General features: G+C 31.8%; 1 protein-coding gene across 4 annotated transcripts in view; it reads left to right on the top strand.

Moving 5' to 3' along the window:
• The window catches only part of LOC127728931 (receptor-type tyrosine-protein phosphatase epsilon-like), a 102,401-nt gene that overhangs the window by 50,721 nt on the left and 32,345 nt on the right, over positions 1 to 19,335 (top strand). For 2 of the 4 annotated variants that reach the window (XM_052236513.1, XM_052236521.1), the window contains 10 exons: positions 1,092 to 1,232; positions 1,621 to 1,761; positions 5,232 to 5,372; positions 6,512 to 6,652; positions 7,007 to 7,147; positions 8,585 to 8,725; positions 12,665 to 12,805; positions 16,264 to 16,372; positions 17,873 to 17,949; positions 18,613 to 18,908. In XM_052236513.1, the coding sequence (XP_052092473.1) occupies positions 1,092 to 1,232; positions 1,621 to 1,761; positions 5,232 to 5,372; positions 6,512 to 6,652; positions 7,007 to 7,147; positions 8,585 to 8,725; positions 12,665 to 12,805; positions 16,264 to 16,372; positions 17,873 to 17,949; positions 18,613 to 18,908 (1,469 nt within the window). Of the gene's footprint in view, positions 1 to 238; positions 374 to 1,091; positions 1,233 to 1,620; positions 1,762 to 5,231; positions 5,373 to 6,511; positions 6,653 to 7,006; positions 7,148 to 8,584; positions 8,726 to 12,664; positions 12,806 to 16,263; positions 16,373 to 17,872; positions 17,950 to 18,612; positions 18,909 to 19,335 lie in introns of those variants that run through there. The other 2 variants (XM_052236528.1, XM_052236534.1) reach the window with 2 other exon arrangements.

Below are 19,335 nucleotides of genomic sequence, written 5' to 3' on the forward strand. Positions count from 1 at the left end.
AAAGTATATTACATGAATTGTGCAGCTGAATTTTTTTTAAATGGTATCAATATATCCAAAAACAGGCACAACAAAGTTAACAAAAACCAAATCAGATATCAATTGAGCTACTAAGGTACCTCAACTTCTAGTTATTGTTTTGTCATAATAATTTTTTTCACGGTTCGAATTAACTTATTCAAAACAAAATTGAATCTGTTTTCTGAAGTTTACCGAACTGTGCATTTTTTAGCATGTGGGAAAGGAACCTACGGAATTAACTGTTCTATGTCCTGTAGCAATTGCATAAACGAGTCTTGTGATCATTTTATGGGAAATTGTCTGATAGTTGGCGGTTGTAAAGCAGGATATCATGGTTCAAAATGTAGTGAAGGTATGTAAGCCAAAATTTATATCCCTACTTATAATAATTATCATTCTGTATTATTATCTAGAATTTGATATAAGAACATTTGGGAGTAGCTGTCTTCAAAAATGTACGATATATATGATAGAAAAAAACTGAATGTTTTCTTATTTATGTTTATCATAGGTTCATTACCCCCTTTCTTATTTTATCTTTTCTGGTTCATTTGGCTCAAAATGGGAACTTATGGAAACTGTATTCAAATCTGTAATTACTGGTCATTTGACATCACACATACCTGTCGTAGAACGTAAACTTTCTTAAGCTAGGTATACACTGCTACATGGTAGGGAAAAGAATCCATTTAGTGAAAACAGATTAGGCAATATTCCTTACATATAGAATTGTTGGTGTAGGCTGCAGTGCCAATACCTATGGTGATAATTGTAAGTTTGAATGGCATTGTTAAGATGGAAATATGTGTGATAACGTGAATGGTGTTAGTCCTACGGGATTGTGTGATCCTGATTCGAAATCAAAGACTTAATAAAAAAAGATCAATTTTTTATAGACTGTTTTAATTTAGAAGACTTATGGTAAAAATCAATCAAAATAGCGGCATGTAATGTTGTTCATTTTGATATCATTATAATATAATGTTTTTTCTTCTCTCTGTGTTTTATGTGGTATGCTCATACTGAATTTAGTTTTTTTGGAATAAACACTAATCTGTATTATTATCTAGAATGTGATACAGGAACATTTGGAAATAACTGTCTTCAAAAATGTACCAATTGCTTATCCGGCAATTGTGACCGTTTCAATGGAACTTGTGGTCCATCTGGAGTATGTAAATCAGGATGGCGCGGGCCAGGATGCAATGATAGTAGGTTCACTTTGTTTCCCGTAATCAATATATAACATGAAAAAAGACAATAAAAAGTTAAAAATAATGCAAGAATAGGTGTTTGCAACTGTGCATGTACTAAGAATCAACTGCAACTGAATGATATTGATCACTAAATAATGCATTTTTATTAGGAAAAGTATATTACATGAATTGTGCAGCTGAATTTTTTTTAAATGGTATCAATATATCCAAAAACAGGCACAAGAGAGTTAACAAAAACCAAATCAGATATCAATTGAGCTACTAAGGTACCTAACTTCTAGTTATTATTTTGTTATAATAATTTTTTTCACGGTTCGAATTAACTTATTCAAAACAAAATTGAATCTGTTTTCTGAAATTCACCGAACTTTGCATTTTTTAGCATGTGGCAAAGGAACCTACGGAATTAACTGTTCTATGTCCTGTAGCAATTGCATAAACGAGTCTTGTGATCATTTTATGGGAAATTGTCTGATAGTTGGCGGTTGTAAAGCAGGATATCATGGTTCAAAATGTAGTGAAGGTATGTAAGCCAAAATTTATATCCCTACTTATAATAATTATCATTCTGTATTATTATCTAGAATTTGATATAAGAACATTTGGGAGTAGCTGTCTTCAAAAATGTACGATATATATGATAGAAAAAAAACTGAATGTTTTCTTATTTATGTTTATCATAGGTTCATTCTCCCCCTTTTATATTTTATCTTTTCTGGTTCATTTGGCTCAAAATGAGAACTTATGGAAACTGTATTCAAATCTGTAATTCCTGGTCATTTGACATCACACATACCTGTCGTAGAACGTAAACTTTCTTAAGCTAGGTATACACTGCTACATGGTAGGGAAAAGAATCCATTTAGTGTAAACAGATTAGGCAATATTCCTTACATATAGAATTGTTGGTGTAGGCTGCAGTGCCAATATCTATGGTGATAATTGTATGTTTGAATGGCATTGTTAAGATAGAAATATGTGTGATAACGTGAATGGTGTTAGTCCTACGGAATTGTGTGATCCTGATTCGAAATCAAAGACTTAATAAAAAAAAAGATCAACTTTTTATAGACTGTTTTAATTTAGAAGAATTATGGTAAAAATCAATCAAAATAGCGGCATGTAATGTTGTTCATTTTGATATCATTATAATATAATGTTTTTTCTTCTCTCTGTGTTTTATGTGGTATGCTCATACTGAATTTAGTTTTTTTGGAATAAACACTTATCTGTATTATTATCTAGAATGTGATAGAGGAACATTTAGGAATAGCTGTCTTCAAAAATGTTCAAATTGCATATACGACAATTGTGGAACAGGATCTGCATACCCTTCCGGAGCACCTGAGATTACCCCCAGTTTTTGGTGGGGTTCGTGATGCTTAGTCTTTAGTTTTCTTTGTTGTGTCATCTGTACTATTATTTGTCTGTTTGTCTTTTTATTTTTGGCCATGGCGTTGTCAGTTTGTTTTCGATCTATGAGTTTGACTGTCCCCCTGGTATCATTCGTCCCTCTTTTGTAACCGTTTCAACGGAACTTGTGATCCATTTGGGAGTATGTAAATCAGGATGGCGCGGGCCAAGATGCAATGATAGTAAGTTCACTTTGTTTCCCGAAAACAATATATAACAGGTCAAAAGACAATGAAAAGTTGATAAAATTGCAAGAACAGGAAGTAGCAAAAAGTAGAATAACAAAAATACCAATCTCTAAGGGAAATTCAAAACAGAAAGTCCTTTATAAAATTGCAAAATCAAAAGCTCAAACACATCTAACGAATGCAAAACAACTGTCATCTTCTGATAACTATGAGTGTATCAGGTAGCATCTACAACTGAATAATATTGATCATTTAATAAATGCATCTTTATAGCATGAAATGTGCAGCTGCATTTCTGTTTAGAAATGGTATCCCTATACTAATTATCATACTGTAACAACAGTTACAGTAATAATAACAAACCCTTCAAAATAAATAGGTTAACATAGCCATTTGCACATACCTGTCCTAAGTAAGGAACCTTGTCAGTAGTTGTCATAATTGTGTGCTGAATGAAAATATTTGTTTTAATTAAATGTATTCACAACTATATATATATATATGTACATATCAACAAGTCTAAATTGAAAACAACGTTCAAACCTATCATTGCGTTGGATAAAAACCGCAATTTTTATACGTGTGCATGCAAAACAAATTTCTTGTTAGAGGGATCTAAATACAGCACAAACAACATTTTCCAAACGACCAAAAGAGTGAAAAAGTATATTTTAACAAAACGCATTTGATTAACAGGTCGAACAACAAATGTTCTTAAATCCTGCTGACTGCTATTGGCGATTGCCAAATAAACGGATCACAAGGTGTAATAAATGGATCTCAACTATAATTTAATACCAAACAGAAAACAATAAACTTGCGGCAAAGATGGTATACCGCAAACAAAGGTGCAAAGATTTTTTGAACACCACATCCGGATTTCTACAATTAATGCCTCTTCAGTGATGTTAGGAATCGAAACGGTAATTGGAAGGCCACATAATTTACCTCAATTTAGGAAAGACTCTTGAATTTTGAGGAGTCAAAATAGGATGAACGGATCATATAAACCCGAAGGCAAATATAATACAAGCCAAACGAAAAAAAATAAACAAGTCTAAATTGAAAACAACGTTCAAACCTATGATTGCGTTGGATACAAACCTCAATTTTTATACGTGTGCATGCAAAACAAATTTCTTGTTAGAGGGGTCTAATAACAGCACAAACAACATTTTCCAAAATACAAAAAGAATGAAAAAGTATATTGTAACAAAACGCATTTGACTAACAGGTCGAACAACAAATGTTCTTAAATCCTGCTGACTGCTATTGGCGATTGCCAAATAAACGGATCACAAGGTGTAATAAATGGATCGTAACTATAAATTAAAACAAAACAGAAAACAATAACCTTACGGCATAGATGGTATACCGCAAACAAAGGTGCAAAGATTTTTTGAACACCATATCCGGATTTCGACAATTAATGTCTCTTCAGTGATGTTAGGAATCGAAACGGTTATTGGAAGGACACATAATTTACCTCAATTTAGGATAGACTCTTGAATTTTGAGGAGTCAAAATAGGATGAACGGATCATATAAACCCGAAGGCAAATATAATACAAGCCCAAACGAAAAAATATAAAAAGTCTAAGTTGAAAACAACGTTCAAACCTATGATTGCGTTGGATAAAAACCGCAATTTTTATACGTGTGCATGCAAATCAAATTTCTTGTTAGAGGGGTCTAATTACAGCACAAACAACATTTTCCAAAAGACCAAAAGAGTGAAAAAGTATATTTTAACAAAACGCATTTGACTAACAGGTCGAACAACAAATGTTCTTACATCCTGCTGACTGCCATTGGCGATTGCCAAATAAACGGATCACAAGGTGTAATAAATGGATCTTAACTAAACATTGTACATTTCTATATATAGACTATATATATATAGATTCGGGATGAAATACAGAGCTTGATATGTTGTAGAGACACCTGTCCATTGTTGAAGACTGCATGTTGCTCTAAAGATGTATTTTTTTGGATTTTCTTTCGCAGCGGTATTCTAAGTTAAGGCACTGGTGCAAATATGGTTGAAATTATCGGTTTCATCAGTGGCAGAAATGTGTTTCAAAATTTCAAATTATACTATTTCATGAATATTGGTGAATATAGTCCCTTGTTAAGTATATATATTGGATTCGCGAGCTCGTGCAATAGCAAAATCATCTCGAGACAATATTCACAATTTTTTATGCAATAACACTTTATGAAAAGATTTTTCGTTTACTTTATTAGTAAACATATAAACAGTTAGACAACCACGAAGAATTTGTTCCGAATATATTGTCAGGAAAATTCTGAACATTATTTTGTTTTAGTTTAGACTTAATGTAGGAAATTTACATTAGACAACAATAACAATTATCTGTTTTATTATCTAGAATGTGAGAGAGGAACATTTGGGAAGAGCTGTCTTCAAAAATGTAGAAATTGCATATCCGACAATTGTGACCGTTTCAATGGAACTTGTGATCCATTGGGAGTATGTAAATCAGGATGGCGCGGGCCAAAATGCAATGATAGTAAGTTCACTTTGTTTCCCGAAAAATATATTTTACATGTCAAAAGAAAATAAAAAGTTGATAATATTCCAAGAACAGATAGTTGCAAATAGTAAAATATCAAAAATACCGACCTCCAAGGGAAATTCAAAACGGAAAGTCCTGATTAAAATGGCAAAATCAAAAGCTGAGTGTATCAGGAAGCAACTGCAACTGGATAATACTGATCATTAAATAAATGCACCTTTATTAGGAAAAGTATATTACATGAAATGTGCAGCTGAACTTTTGTTTAGAATGGTATTCCTATACTAATTATTATTCTTTAACAATAGTTACAGTAATAATAACAAACCATTCAAAATAAATAGGTTAACAGAGCCATTTTCACGTACCTGTACCAAGTCAGGAACCTTGTCAGGACTTGGGATGATATAAAGCTATATATGTTTTGGAGACACCTGTCCATTGTTGAAGACTGTGTATTGCTCTAAAGACGTATTTTTGTTGATTTTTTTTTTCGCGGCTGTATCCTATGATATTGCACTGGTTCAAATATGGTTCAAATTATCGGTTTCATCAGTTACATATATGTGTTTGAAATAGGTTTTCAAAATTTGCTATACAAAAAAGGGGTATTGCATGAATATTGGTGAATATAATCCCTCGCAAAGTATATATATTGGACTCTCGAAATCGTGCAATATCAAAATCATCTCGAGACAATATTCACCAATGCTTATGCAATAACACTATATAAGAAAATTGTGCGTTTACTTTATTGGTAAACATATAAACAGTTAGACAACCTCGAAGAATTTGTTTCGAATTTATTGGGAATTCTGAACATTATTTTGTTTTAGTTTGGACTAAAAGTAGGAAATTTACTTTTGACAACAAGGTTATTGATGGTTATAGTAAATAAGAGCTCGTATGTCAATGGTAAATCAAAAGCGACAATTATCGTAATTATCATAATACGATATATATCATACAAACATAAAAATCTATCAAAGTAGGTGGCATGTAATGAACATTTTTTGTATGTAGTTCATTCTGATATCATAATAACATAATGTGTTTTAATATCTGTGTTTCATGTGGTATTTCATACTGAATTTAGTTTTTTTGGAATAACAATTATCTGTTTTATTATCTAGAATGTGAGAGAGGAACATTTGGGAAAGACTGTCTTCAAAAATGTAGAAATTGCATAACCGACAATTGTGACAATTCCAATGGAACTTGTGATCCATTGGGAGTATGTAAATCAGGATGGCGCGGGCCAAGATGCAAAGATAGTAAGTTCACTTTGTTTCCCGAAAAGAAATATATGACATGTCAAAAGACAAGAAAAAGGTTGATAAAATTGCAAGAACAAGTGGTTGCTTCCGTGAATGTATCAGGAAGCAACTGCAACTGAATAATATTGATCATTAAATAAATGCATCTTTATTAGGAAAAGTATATTACATGAAATGTGCAGCTGATTTTCTGTTTAGAAATGATATCAAAATGTCCAAAAACAGGCAAAACAAAGTTAACAAAATCTGAATCAGATATCAATTTAACTACTCATATACCTCAATTTATAGTTATTTGTTTGTAATAAATCTAATCTGATTTCTAAGGTACATTGAACTTTGTATTTTTAGCATGTGGCAAAGGAACCTACGGAGAAAACTGCTCTATGTCCTGTGGCAGTTGCATAAACGAGTCTTGTGATCATTTTAATGGAAATTGTATTATATTTGGCGATTGTAAAGCAGGATATCATGGTTCAAAATGTAGGGAAGGTATATAAGCCAAAATTCATATCTCTACTTATACTAATTATCATTCTATAACAACAGTTACAGTAATAATAACAAACCATTCAAAATAAATTCGGTTAACATAGATATTTTCATGTACCTGCGCCAAGTCAGGAGCCTTGTCAGTAGTTGTCGTGTGTCATAATTGTGTGCTGAATGAAAATATTTGATTGTTTTAATTAAATGTATTCACAACATATATATATGTAGGACTCTGAACCGCGATGGTACTCCGAACTGCGATAGTCACGCTGATGTTCAATGGTTTGACGCTGAAGTGCGATAGTGGTATTGTGACACTATCTTGTTGATAGCTACGCCGAAGTGCGATGGTCTACACAAAACTTCATGCTTTTCATGTCGATGTAGAAGTCAATTTGTATGTTAAAAGCAGTTTTCCAGCTTTTTAAGTTGATAAAGGGCTTATAAACTTTAAATACTACGAGAAACGGGGAGGATTGGTAGATAGGGGAAAATTAACCTTCTGTTTGGATTTTTTTTTCGAAATCTACAAAAGCTTTCTTTTTACGTCATATGGGGCGTGACATTCACTAAATACATACCGGTCTGCAGACAGACTTTCCATACTATAATATTACGGTAAACGAGGAACTCACAAGAGGAACAAAGCAAAAATATAATATTAGTGCAGAATTATGTCCACACGTAGAAAATCAAAGAGGACGATCTCTCATTTAGTAATCGACTGTAATTAAAGACAGACATAGACAATAATGAATGTAAATTTATATACTAACTATTTAAAAAATCTACATGTACTTCTCATAATAATTGCACATCTGCCATTATACTATATAAAAACATTGTGCGTTTACTTTATTAGTAAACATATAAACAGTTAGATAACCACGAAGAATTTGTTCCGAATTTATTGTCAGGAAAATTCTGAAAATCATTTTGTTTTAGTTTAGTCTTAATGTAGGAAATTTATATTTGACAACCAGGTTTTGGATGGTTTTAGTAAATAAGCACTCATATTTCGATGGTAAATCAATCGCAGCAATTATCGTTAATATCATTATATGATATATATCATATATAGATATAAGAAGATGTGGTATGAGTGCCAATGAGACAACTCTCCATCCAAGTCAAAATTTATAAAAGTAAACCATTATAGGTCACAGTACGGTCATACACACATAAAAATCAATAAAAATAGGTAGCATGTTATGTACATATTTTGTATGTAGTTCATTCTGATATCATTATAACATAATGTTTTTCTATTATCTGTGTTTCATGTGGTATTTTCATACTGAATTTGTTTTTTTGGGGGGAAATTAACTACTCATATACCTCAATTTCTATTTATTTGTTTGTTATAAAAATTTTGTTCAAGGTTGGAATCAAAATTTAATCTGTTTTCTGAAGTACATTGAACTTTGTATTTTTTAGCATGTGGCAAAGGAACCTACGGAGAAAACTGTTCTATGTCCTGTAGCAATTGCAAAAACGAGTCTTGTGATCATTTTAATGGAAATTGTATGATAGTTGGCGGTTGTAAAGCAGGATATCAAGGTTCAAAATGTAGTGAAGGTATTTAAGCTAAAATTTATATCTCTACTTGTACTAATTATCATTCTGTAACAGCAGTTACAGTAATCATAACAAACAAACCATTGAAAATAAATAGGTTAACATGACCATTTCCACGTACCCTCCAAAGTCAGACACCTCGCCAGCATTTTAAAAATTGTAATTGAATGGATGAGTTTAAAGTCATATCAAACTTCAAATAAAAAAAAATGAATATGTTTTATAAACTTGAATGGCTAAGTTTTACTATTAAACAAGTGTACGTGAACTTTCTTGTAAAAACAATTTTTGTTAATATCAAAATCGTCATAAATGTACTGCTTTTGAGTTATTGTCTTTCCGTTCACTTATTAGCCGATATATTCCGTATGCAGTGACCTAAACTACGAGACGTTTCGTTAGAACTTCGGTCACCCAACATCACAAGTGCGAGGAGAAAACCGTGATGAAGGAATGTAAACAAACGCGCACTGGAAGATAAATGTCAATAACTGAATCGTGAAGAACAAATTTAATTAAACATTGTTCGGGAAAAATTTAATTAACAAATGGGAACGCATGGATAACATATGAAAAAGAATCATCGTGGCTCTTTCAATTCATTTATTTGCACCTGCTCCATTTGCTCTGTGTTTGATCTACGTTATAGATTCATAATAAATATAAAGGAAACGTGCATGGAGGACTTAGTTTAGTACATTTTGGAAATAGTTTCTAAAACTGTTCGTAAAAACCGTTCTCATGGTCGTAGAAAAAATCGCAATCAAAGAAAATTTCGGACCAATCATACCAATATTTCGGACCTAATTTCTATTTCAAAAAACAACGGCAGACATTATCTGTTAACAAAGCTCTGTTCATTACCGGTTAATAAGTTAAATAAAATTTTAGAGGATTGCAACACAATTTCATATAGCAGTCCTAAGTATGAAATCGTTCAAATTATAATGGCATATTGTTATTCTAAACTGTTTCCCAAAATTGATCGCCCTGAAGATCATAAAAAACAGTTTATTAAAATAAAGTATGTCAATAAAGGTTTTGATTTTGTAAATATTGCCGGTATTTTTAACGACCATTCTGTTAAAGAACAAATTCCGAGATATTTTGATAATACTGAGCTCCCTCTTATTTGTTATATTTACAAGAAATCTACCCGGAAATTTGTGTTTAATTATAGCCAATTGTGTAAAGATGTTAATATCAATGAAAATACACCTACTTCATGTAATTGCAGTAATTCCGAATACATTTATGGACCCATTTCCCATGATATAACAGGAGATCTTAACATCGTTCAAGACCGAGAGTTAAAATCATTCCTCAGTAAAGGACCTAAATATCGTCCCCCGTCAATTATTAATTGGAATGAGCGTCGTAATATCATCCACGACTCACTCCATACTTACTGTTTGAAATGGATAAAACGGGAAAAAGCTGACAAAAAATCTTTGGACTCTTTTTTTTAAATCAGTAATGAACATAGTTGATATACGTATTCAACATTTTAAAGAACATTTTACTCTTAACAATAACCACAATAAACCTATTTCTCGTATCAAACATAAACTAAAAGAACTAGCCAAGGAATTTGTTTTTGTCCCGGCCGATAAAGCTGCTAATAATATTATTATTGTTTGACGTAAATTTTACATTGAGGTTCTGAAAAAAGAAATCACCAATTCACCAACATTCCAACTGACTCCATTTTCAGAAAACGACATCTGTAACAAACATAAACTTTTAGCTACCGCTTTACAAGCAGAACCAAATACAATGAAAGTCCCAACTATGTATTGGCTTCCGAAGCTACACAAAACACCTTACAAATATAGATTCATTTCGTCTTCAAGCCATTGTTCCACTACTAAATTGTCTATTCTTCTTACCAGTACACTTGGTACAATCAAAAACCTGATAATAAATTGTTCAAATAAGGCCTTCAAAAATAGTGGAATTAATTACTTTTGGAGTGTCAAGAACTCGTTGGAAGTACTTGATAAATTGCATGCATATATTGGTGATTTTGAATCTGTTCAAACTTTTGATTTTTCTACCCTATATACCACATTGCCTCACATTCTCATTAAGAAAAAATTCACACACCTAATTAAATGGGCATTTAAAAAGTCAGAATGTGAATATATATGTTCAAACTCTTTTAGGTCATTTTTTAGTAGCAATAAACAAAAAAACTGTGTCAATTGGACATGCTTTGATACTATATATGCCCTTGAATTTTTACTAGATAACATTTTTGTTCGCTTTTGAGATTCCGTATATCGTCAGGTTATCGGAATTCCAATGGGGACTAACTGTGCACCACTTATTGCGGACCTTTTTTTGTATTGCTATGAGTTACAATTTATGACAAAAATCAGTAAAGACCCATCGAAACAACATCTGATACACAAATTTAATAATACTTTTAGATATTTGGATGATATTTTGGCTCTCAATAATGACGACTTCAGTATGTATACTAAAGAAATTTATCCTGTTGAACTTACTTTAAATAAAGCTAATACTAACAATGACCACTGCCCTTTCCTCGATCTTGATATCTTTATCATTAACGGAAAGCTTAATACTAAAATATATGATAAAAGAGATGATTTTTCATTTCCTATCGTTAATTATCCATTTTTAGATGGTGACGTTCCCTTGTCACCATCTTACGGTGTTTATTTATCTCAACTTGTACGATTCGCTCGTGTATGTAACAATGTTTTATATTTTAACGAGAGAAATTTATGTATTACTGAAAAATTATTACACCAGGGTTTTCGATATCACAAACTAGTCAAAACATTTACTAAATTTTATCATCGGTATAAGGACATCATTCGTAAATATAGCTCAACATGCAGACTTCTTATACGTTCAGGTATTTCACATCCAATTTTTTATGGAAATATTCTTTTTAAAGCACAAAAATGTCAGTATTCACCTCTGAAACTAACAAAACCTTTAAATAGACTTATTAAGAAGGGATATAGTTACGATACTGTTGTCAGGTCATTAAAGATTGCATATTTTGGCGTTAATATTGATTCACTTATAGGGTCTTTGCATCGGCACTAAACACATTTATTCAAAAACCAGTTGTTGGCATGACACGGGTTATGTTCTTCTCATATATGTTATGATGGTATGATACTAAACCCCTAACGGGAAGGATTGTGCCTGATATTCATATGTTGAAGACATAATCTTTCAATCAGTTTAATTAAAGTCTGGAGCTGGCATGTCAGTTAACTGCTAGTAGTCTGTTGTTATTTATGTATTATTGTCATTTTGTTTATTTTCTTTGGTTACATCTTCTGACATCAGACTCGGACTTCTCTTGAACTGAATTTTAATGTGCGTATTGTTATGTGTTTACTTTTCTACATTGGCTAGAGGTATAGGGGGAGGGTTGAGATCTCATAAACATGTTTAACCCCGCCGCATTTTTGCGCCTGTCCCAAGTCAGGAGCCTCTAGCCTTTGTTAGTCTTGTATTATTTTTAATTTTAGTTTCTTGTGTACAATTTGGAGTTTAGTATGGCGTTCATTATCACTGAACTAGTATATATATTTGTTTAGGGACCAGCTGAAGGACGCCTCCGGGTGCGGGAATTTCTCGCTGCATTGAAGACCTGTTGGTGGCCTTCTGCTGTTGTCTGTTCTGTGGTCGGGTTGTTGTCTCTTTGACACATTCCCCATTTCCATTCTCAATTTTATGTATTGGTTCAATAATTTTGATAACATTAAAATTACAAGAAGCTCGTTTCATTTGACTTTAATAGATTCGCCTTTTCTTTTCTTAACAAACGAGCGAGATGCTGACTGTGTCTCAGTTATATTAGATATTGATTAATGATGTATATCTATTATAAAATTTCATACTGAAAATTGATTTCATAATCTGAATTCCACTATACTATGTATTTTGTAGAATGTGACAGAGGATTCTACGGGGTTAACTGTGCTATGTCCTGCAGCAATTGCATTAACGAATCGTGTGATCATCTTGAAGGAATATGTCAAACTGTTGGTTCTTGTAAAGCAGGGTATCGTGGATCAAAATGTAACCAATGTATGTTTACCAAAATTTCAATTCCAACAAGTTTTTAACACATATATCAATAAAGAGGGGGAATGAAAACAAACAAATTTTAATTCTATATAATATCTGACGTTTGACATTAAACAAATATATATCAATCAATTTAACTTTGTATAATGATATCACAGGAAAATTTTAAATTATATATAATAATAAAATCCATATTTAATATCATTATTGAATATCAGTATGTAAATCACCTTTATTTGGGTACAGCTGCCGGCAAACATGTCACTGCGTGAATGGAACATTGTGTTATAATGTTAATGGTCAGTGCAAGTTAGATTCATTGGTACTTCATGTGTTCAACGTAAGACATCAAATAGAAAAGTTCTAACCTTATGTTAAACTGCTGGTCCTTACAAGTTTAAACATGTACAATAAGTTGTCTATAAAAACTAAGGAAATCAAATCAATGAAATTTTAAATTTGTCCACAACGGACTGCTACATAAAAAATAGGTCATTAAAGTATTGAAAAGTAAAATAACAAAAATACCGAACTCGAAGAGATATTCAAAACGGAAAGTCCTTTGAAAACACATTCAAACTGTGCATGGAAATATAAAATCTTAAAATGCAAGTACCTTTCAAGGCGTTGTTACCTGTTTAACTGTCAGCTCAAAAAAGAAAATAACCAGACAACTTTACTTGAACCATTTTCCACGTGCTAAACTGGAAAGCGTTAAAATCTAAATCGTAACTCTTTGGTTTGACTCAGCCGAAAACCAATGCAACGACTTTCTGCACTCAAGGCAAGCATGTTAATATGCATGAGACCACCGAAACGGTTATGTAAGAAAATAATACATTCACGTACTTGTTTGCCTAAACATTTACAATAAGAATTCTCATATACATTCTGTTGCTGGAAAAATCACAATGGCAACCATGGGACCATAGCAACTTAATTTGCTAAAATTCTTGAATTTTTTGCTCAATTTGTGTTTTGATTTGTTTTATTTACAGCAAATAAGAGAACTCTTGAAGTATAACATTAATTAATAAATTTCTACGTTATCTATGTACAATATGAATGACAGCTATTCAACGCCACAAATGATCAAAACAGTATCTAGAGTGCTACATACAGTATATAGTCAAATACGTTTGCAGCATTTTGATACTGGGGGATTATTGCCTCATCACTTCTTGGAGAAAAATATTAAATAATTTGTTTTGATAGAGCAATGCAAACTCTATTAATTAACAATAGAAAATTCTAGCTACTCTACTAGATGCATGAAAATTCAAAAGTTTATCAAGCAGCTAAATAATGAAAGTTCACTATGAGTAAAAAAGTTGTATTTCTCTTTTGTAATATATTTTAGTTCATACATTACAAATTCACTGACTTTTATAAGGTATCAAAACAATTTTGTTTTTAAAAGAAAAAAAAAGTTTAAGAACTTTCATTCAAATCATTTTTGTATGGTTGATTGAAAATTATAAAATGTAAGACAACATAATTTCTGTATCTGATATTCCAAAACTTTTAGTGAGCTTTTGATTAACATTATTCATAGAAACCCTTGCTTTTGCTTACACTGATATCCTATTAAGATGACATATGAACGTTTAAATGGGATACAATGTATCACCAAATATACTCTAAACATTCTTATACGTTTATAAGATTTCCTTATACGTTATTCTATTAATTTTTTGTGTAAAGACATGCGCACAAGAAAACTTTATTTTTAAGATATTCCTAAAAAAAAATATTCATGAGTCTTGTCGAAGAAAAGACATATTTGCTAAAACAATACGACGCTTCATTCTCTAAATGTGTGTACTCTTCGAATTCTTTATTGGAATAAAATAAGTTATAAATGACATGCCTCAAATGGACTCCCCATCATTTGGAAACTGAACATAAACCGCACGACATTTACCAAGAAGGAATCCTGGATAATCATATGTCTGTTCCTTTGGAATTTCACCCAAAGATGAAGAACTGGATCTTCCCTCACTGTATTGGATAACTTAACTACATAAGTGTCCTTACAAACAATGTTATATTGGTGGGTCTTCCAAGTGCTCCACGAAACCTCTTTATAAATTATTAACATCAATTTTATCAGCAATCAAAGCGGTGCTTTAAAGTTATTGTGAAACTACATATTCTAGAGGTGTTGTGAATCAGATGTGAATACTAAAAAAAATCCAGAGATTTTTTAGAGTGCAAAAACAATCTAAGACTCTTTCATCTTGCAATAGTATTAGCACATTTAACTTTTCTACACTCTTGAACCAAGAGTTGGTCCTGCTTTGTTTAATAAAAAAATGGCCAACGTAGATACAAGTATCTTTTCTTAGGGAGGGATAAATCGTACTCCGTAAACAATCAATCTGATTCATACAAAAAATTCTCTGATACAGATATTAACAAGGAGCTTGATTTCTTGATTGACAACATATTTGTTACGATTGGAGGACGTGTTTTTCAACAAACAATTGGCATTCCCATGTGAACCAACTGTGCTCCTCTTCCTGCCGGATTGCTCCTTTATCATATGAGGCTGAACCTCATACAGAAACTAAGAAAGAAAAGAAGTTAGCAGTATCCGTTAACTTCACTTTCCGCTATATAGATGATGTTCTCTCACTAAATAATTCAACATTTGGTGACATCTATCCCATCGAACTTGAGATAAGGATAAAACAGATACAGTTAAGTCTGCCTCTTATCTTGACTTACATCTAGAAACTGACAATGATGGTCGATTGGAAGCAGAATTTATGACAAAAGAGATGATTTCAGCTTCCCAATGTTGAACTTTCCATTTCTATGTAGCAACATTCCAACAGCGCCCGCATACGGAGTTTATATCTCCCAGTTGATACGATATTCCAGGGCTTGTATTTCATATCATGATTTCCTTAATAGAAGGTAGCTGCTCACAACGATGCTATTAAACCAAGAGTTCTAAATGGTGAAGTTGTAATCATCCCTACGTAAATTTCACGAACGCTATCACGAGTTGGTTGACCGTTATGGAATATCCGTTTCGCAGATGACAACGGATATGTTCCAATTGTCGTAACTACAATCTCGTTTCCTTTTCCCGAATATGACCTACCCTATTTGTACTAACATGAGCACACACGATTGCCAGATATGGAACAGGATCTTCTTACCCTTCCGGAGCACCTGAGATCAACCTCAGTTTTTGGTGGGATTTGTGTTGCTCAGTCTATGGTTTTCTATGTTGTGTTTTATGTTCTATTGTTTGTCTGTTTCTTTTTTTGCCATGACGTTGTCAGTTTATCTTATGAGTTTAAATGTCCCTTTCTCTAAAGCTTTAATAATTGGCTTTGTTACTCTAGAGTGTGTAAAATACGGATACGTTCAAGGTACTTTGTTTCACATTATATTTAATAATATATTTGAACGATACCTTTGCTTTTATAAACTGTACTTTGCAGATACATTCCCTTTAAAGATCAGCAAAGCACAGTGGATAATAATTGGAGGAGTTATTGGAGCAATCTTAGCTGTCATTGCAATTATATTAATCGTAATATCAGTTTACAGGTATCTTTAATTTATATCACATATTTATAACTCTTTGCATGTGTATTTTTAATTCATAACAATTTCAAAATATTTTTTTCTAAATGTATGTACGTCAAAGGGAATTGCTTTGACATAGCTGTATCTTGATTTTACTCTATCAGTTTTAGAGCGGAAAGCTGAAAAACAAACGCAATACTTAGTGCTTGCACGAAGGTATATTCTTCTATGATTTATCCTAATTGACGACTATTACGAAACCTATTTGAATTCAAAAATAGTTTTATTCAACACGTAACAATTTTTGTGTGCTATTTGTTTGGTACATTGGCGTTATAATCTATGAATAAATCATTTGTGTTTGCATAACACATTTCAATATTTACAGCGACGTTAAAAAAAATTGTTTACATAATTTATCGGTAAACAAAAAATCTACACTATTATTTGGATATTTTTTATAGTCAAAAATATTTGAATTATATCAAAGCATTACTTTTCGTCTGGAATTCCGATTTCTATACTTAAATGTATGCTAGTACTTTGTGGCCGAATCTCTTGGACTGATTCCATTATTGTTACTTGAATATAAAAATAAGATGTGGTATGATTGCCAATAAAACAACTCTAAACCAGGGATCAAATGACGTATAAGGTTAGCAACTATAGGTCACCGTACGACATTCAACAATGAGCAAAACCCATACCGCATAGCAAGCTATAAAAGGCTCCAAAATGACAAATGTATTGTTTGAAAAGTGGTTGATTGATAAGTCTTTGCTTAACATACAGTGACAAATTTATTCATATTTTATGCATATTCACGCATTGCTCCCACTCTATACGAGGCATCTGCTTCAGCGCCTCCGTGCGAACTGGACGAGGCTGTGTAATTATACATCTTAAACAGCAAAAGGGACGTTCCACCTTAACTAAGGTTTTCCTGTCGGCAGAAGTAAGTCCAGGGATGACCATATTTCGGTACCCAGGTCAGCATTTGGGTGAAGTGAAGATTGAAGTAAGCCTTGTATAATTTTTAAGAATTTTTTTTTTTTTTTTCCAGATATGTAAAAATAGAATATTATTCCCCAAATTTATATATTGTTTTTTTTCTTAGACGGAATGTCTTAGATTTATAATACAAAGTCTTGATAGATTACAGTTATCTGCATTTGTTGTAATAATCACGTATGCCATTTCAAAATTTTGAAATAATTTGTACTTTTTTAAGTTTGGTATTAGTTTAAAGACATTGAAGTTAAAAAAAAAACATAAATGTATGATTGACAAAATAAAAATAAATTTGATTAGATAATGATAATTTTAAAACTGTCGCAAAATGAAAGTTTCATGTCATTCACCTAAAGCAAATGGGAAAATGTCCCCTTGTCATAGCTGAAATAAAGGGTAGCCTAGGACTACGGTTACTAATGGAGTGTATCAATAGATAAGACAAGATCTCAATTCTACAACTTACATGACAAGAATGAAATTACAAACAGTACATACTTTTTACAATAGAAAACGTGCAAACGGACCTGGTAAACCAATAAGAGGTACACAGTTCTCAAGTGAAGTAACAGAATTGTTTAATCCAGGTAGTTTCGTATACTATACTAGTACTAAAATATGATTATAAATCCTAATCTTAAAAAAATCAAAAAAATTTCAATACCAAACATTGTTTAAGGCTAAGAAATTCCATGCTTAAGAAAAAAAGGATGCTGAAGTTTTGTTTGTTTAATTTGAACAATATAAGTCAACATTTCAATAAGAGAAGAACATATTCACGGTTGTCTCTTAATTTATAATTAAGATATCACAATTCTTTGTTTGTTAGGAAGAACTTTGATCCATTAACTTACTTTATGAAAATTAAAAATACACATATATTATGATAAGCGTTTAGTTCGAAAGATAAGATTTTTTAAAGACTTTAATCTCAGTTTGAATAAAAAATATTCGTATATTTGAATGCCTTACAAAACGTATAGTATATATATATTTAGTCACTTATCTCTGAACAAATGGGACTTTTGTCATCTAAGTTTACACAATAGTTCCCATAGCTTTACAAATATTTCATCTTTGATCATGGTTTTTGGTATTTTGCTCAGGCTACCTACAGTTTTTTTTTATTTCGAATATTTTCATGGGTCATTTGTTTGATTTTTGTTACTCTGTGAAAAAAATCTTCAGACGATTAAAAGTTATAAGCAAATATTGTCGTCGTTTACTTTTCAAAGGTTTTCTTTTTACAGGATATTCCAATGAAACATTTGAAAGTCCACAATACGCACATGTAGAAAAAGAAAATCAAATGTCATTTAAAGGAATCATGGTTGAGTTAGGAAATGTTTTAATGACAGAAAATTTAGATGCTAATGGCACCATACCTGATAATCTTTATCCAAACATAGAGTCAATAGATGCTGAAAATTTATATTCAAATACAGAGGCAGAGAACGTATTTTCAGAATACAATATTGCAGTTGGCAACTTACTGAGCGTTGCAAAAATGAAACGAAAAAATAACGCATTTAAAAAAGAATGTTTTGTACGTGGTTTAGTATTCTATAGTGTGTACTATGTTTGACATACATTTCAAAATTTATATGACTAATTACTAGATAAAGTACAGGAAAATAACATTCATGTATTTGTAACAATAAAACCACTAACAGAATAGGTTGTTTTTCATAAGAGCCTAAACTTCGTCAGCTAACAGAATACTCTTGAATGGATAAAATGAAGCACCAGTAGACGTCTGACACATAGTTGATTGACAACTCAATAATCCATTTACCAATATGTCGCGATTTAATGTTACCCGAATTACAATCGCAAAATCTACAACCGACAAATTGAAAAATAGACGAATACGCAAATTAGTAACACAAAACCATCTAAGAGAGCTTCCAAAATTGATGAAAAAGTACAACATGTAATAATTTTGGTTTGACTTAATGAATAAATCCTTTAAA

The sequence above is a fragment of the Mytilus californianus genome, unplaced genomic scaffold, assembly GCF_021869535.1.
Source record: "Mytilus californianus isolate M0D057914Y unplaced genomic scaffold, xbMytCali1.0.p SCAF_1, whole genome shotgun sequence".
NCBI lineage: Eukaryota > Metazoa > Mollusca > Bivalvia > Mytilida > Mytilidae > Mytilus > Mytilus californianus.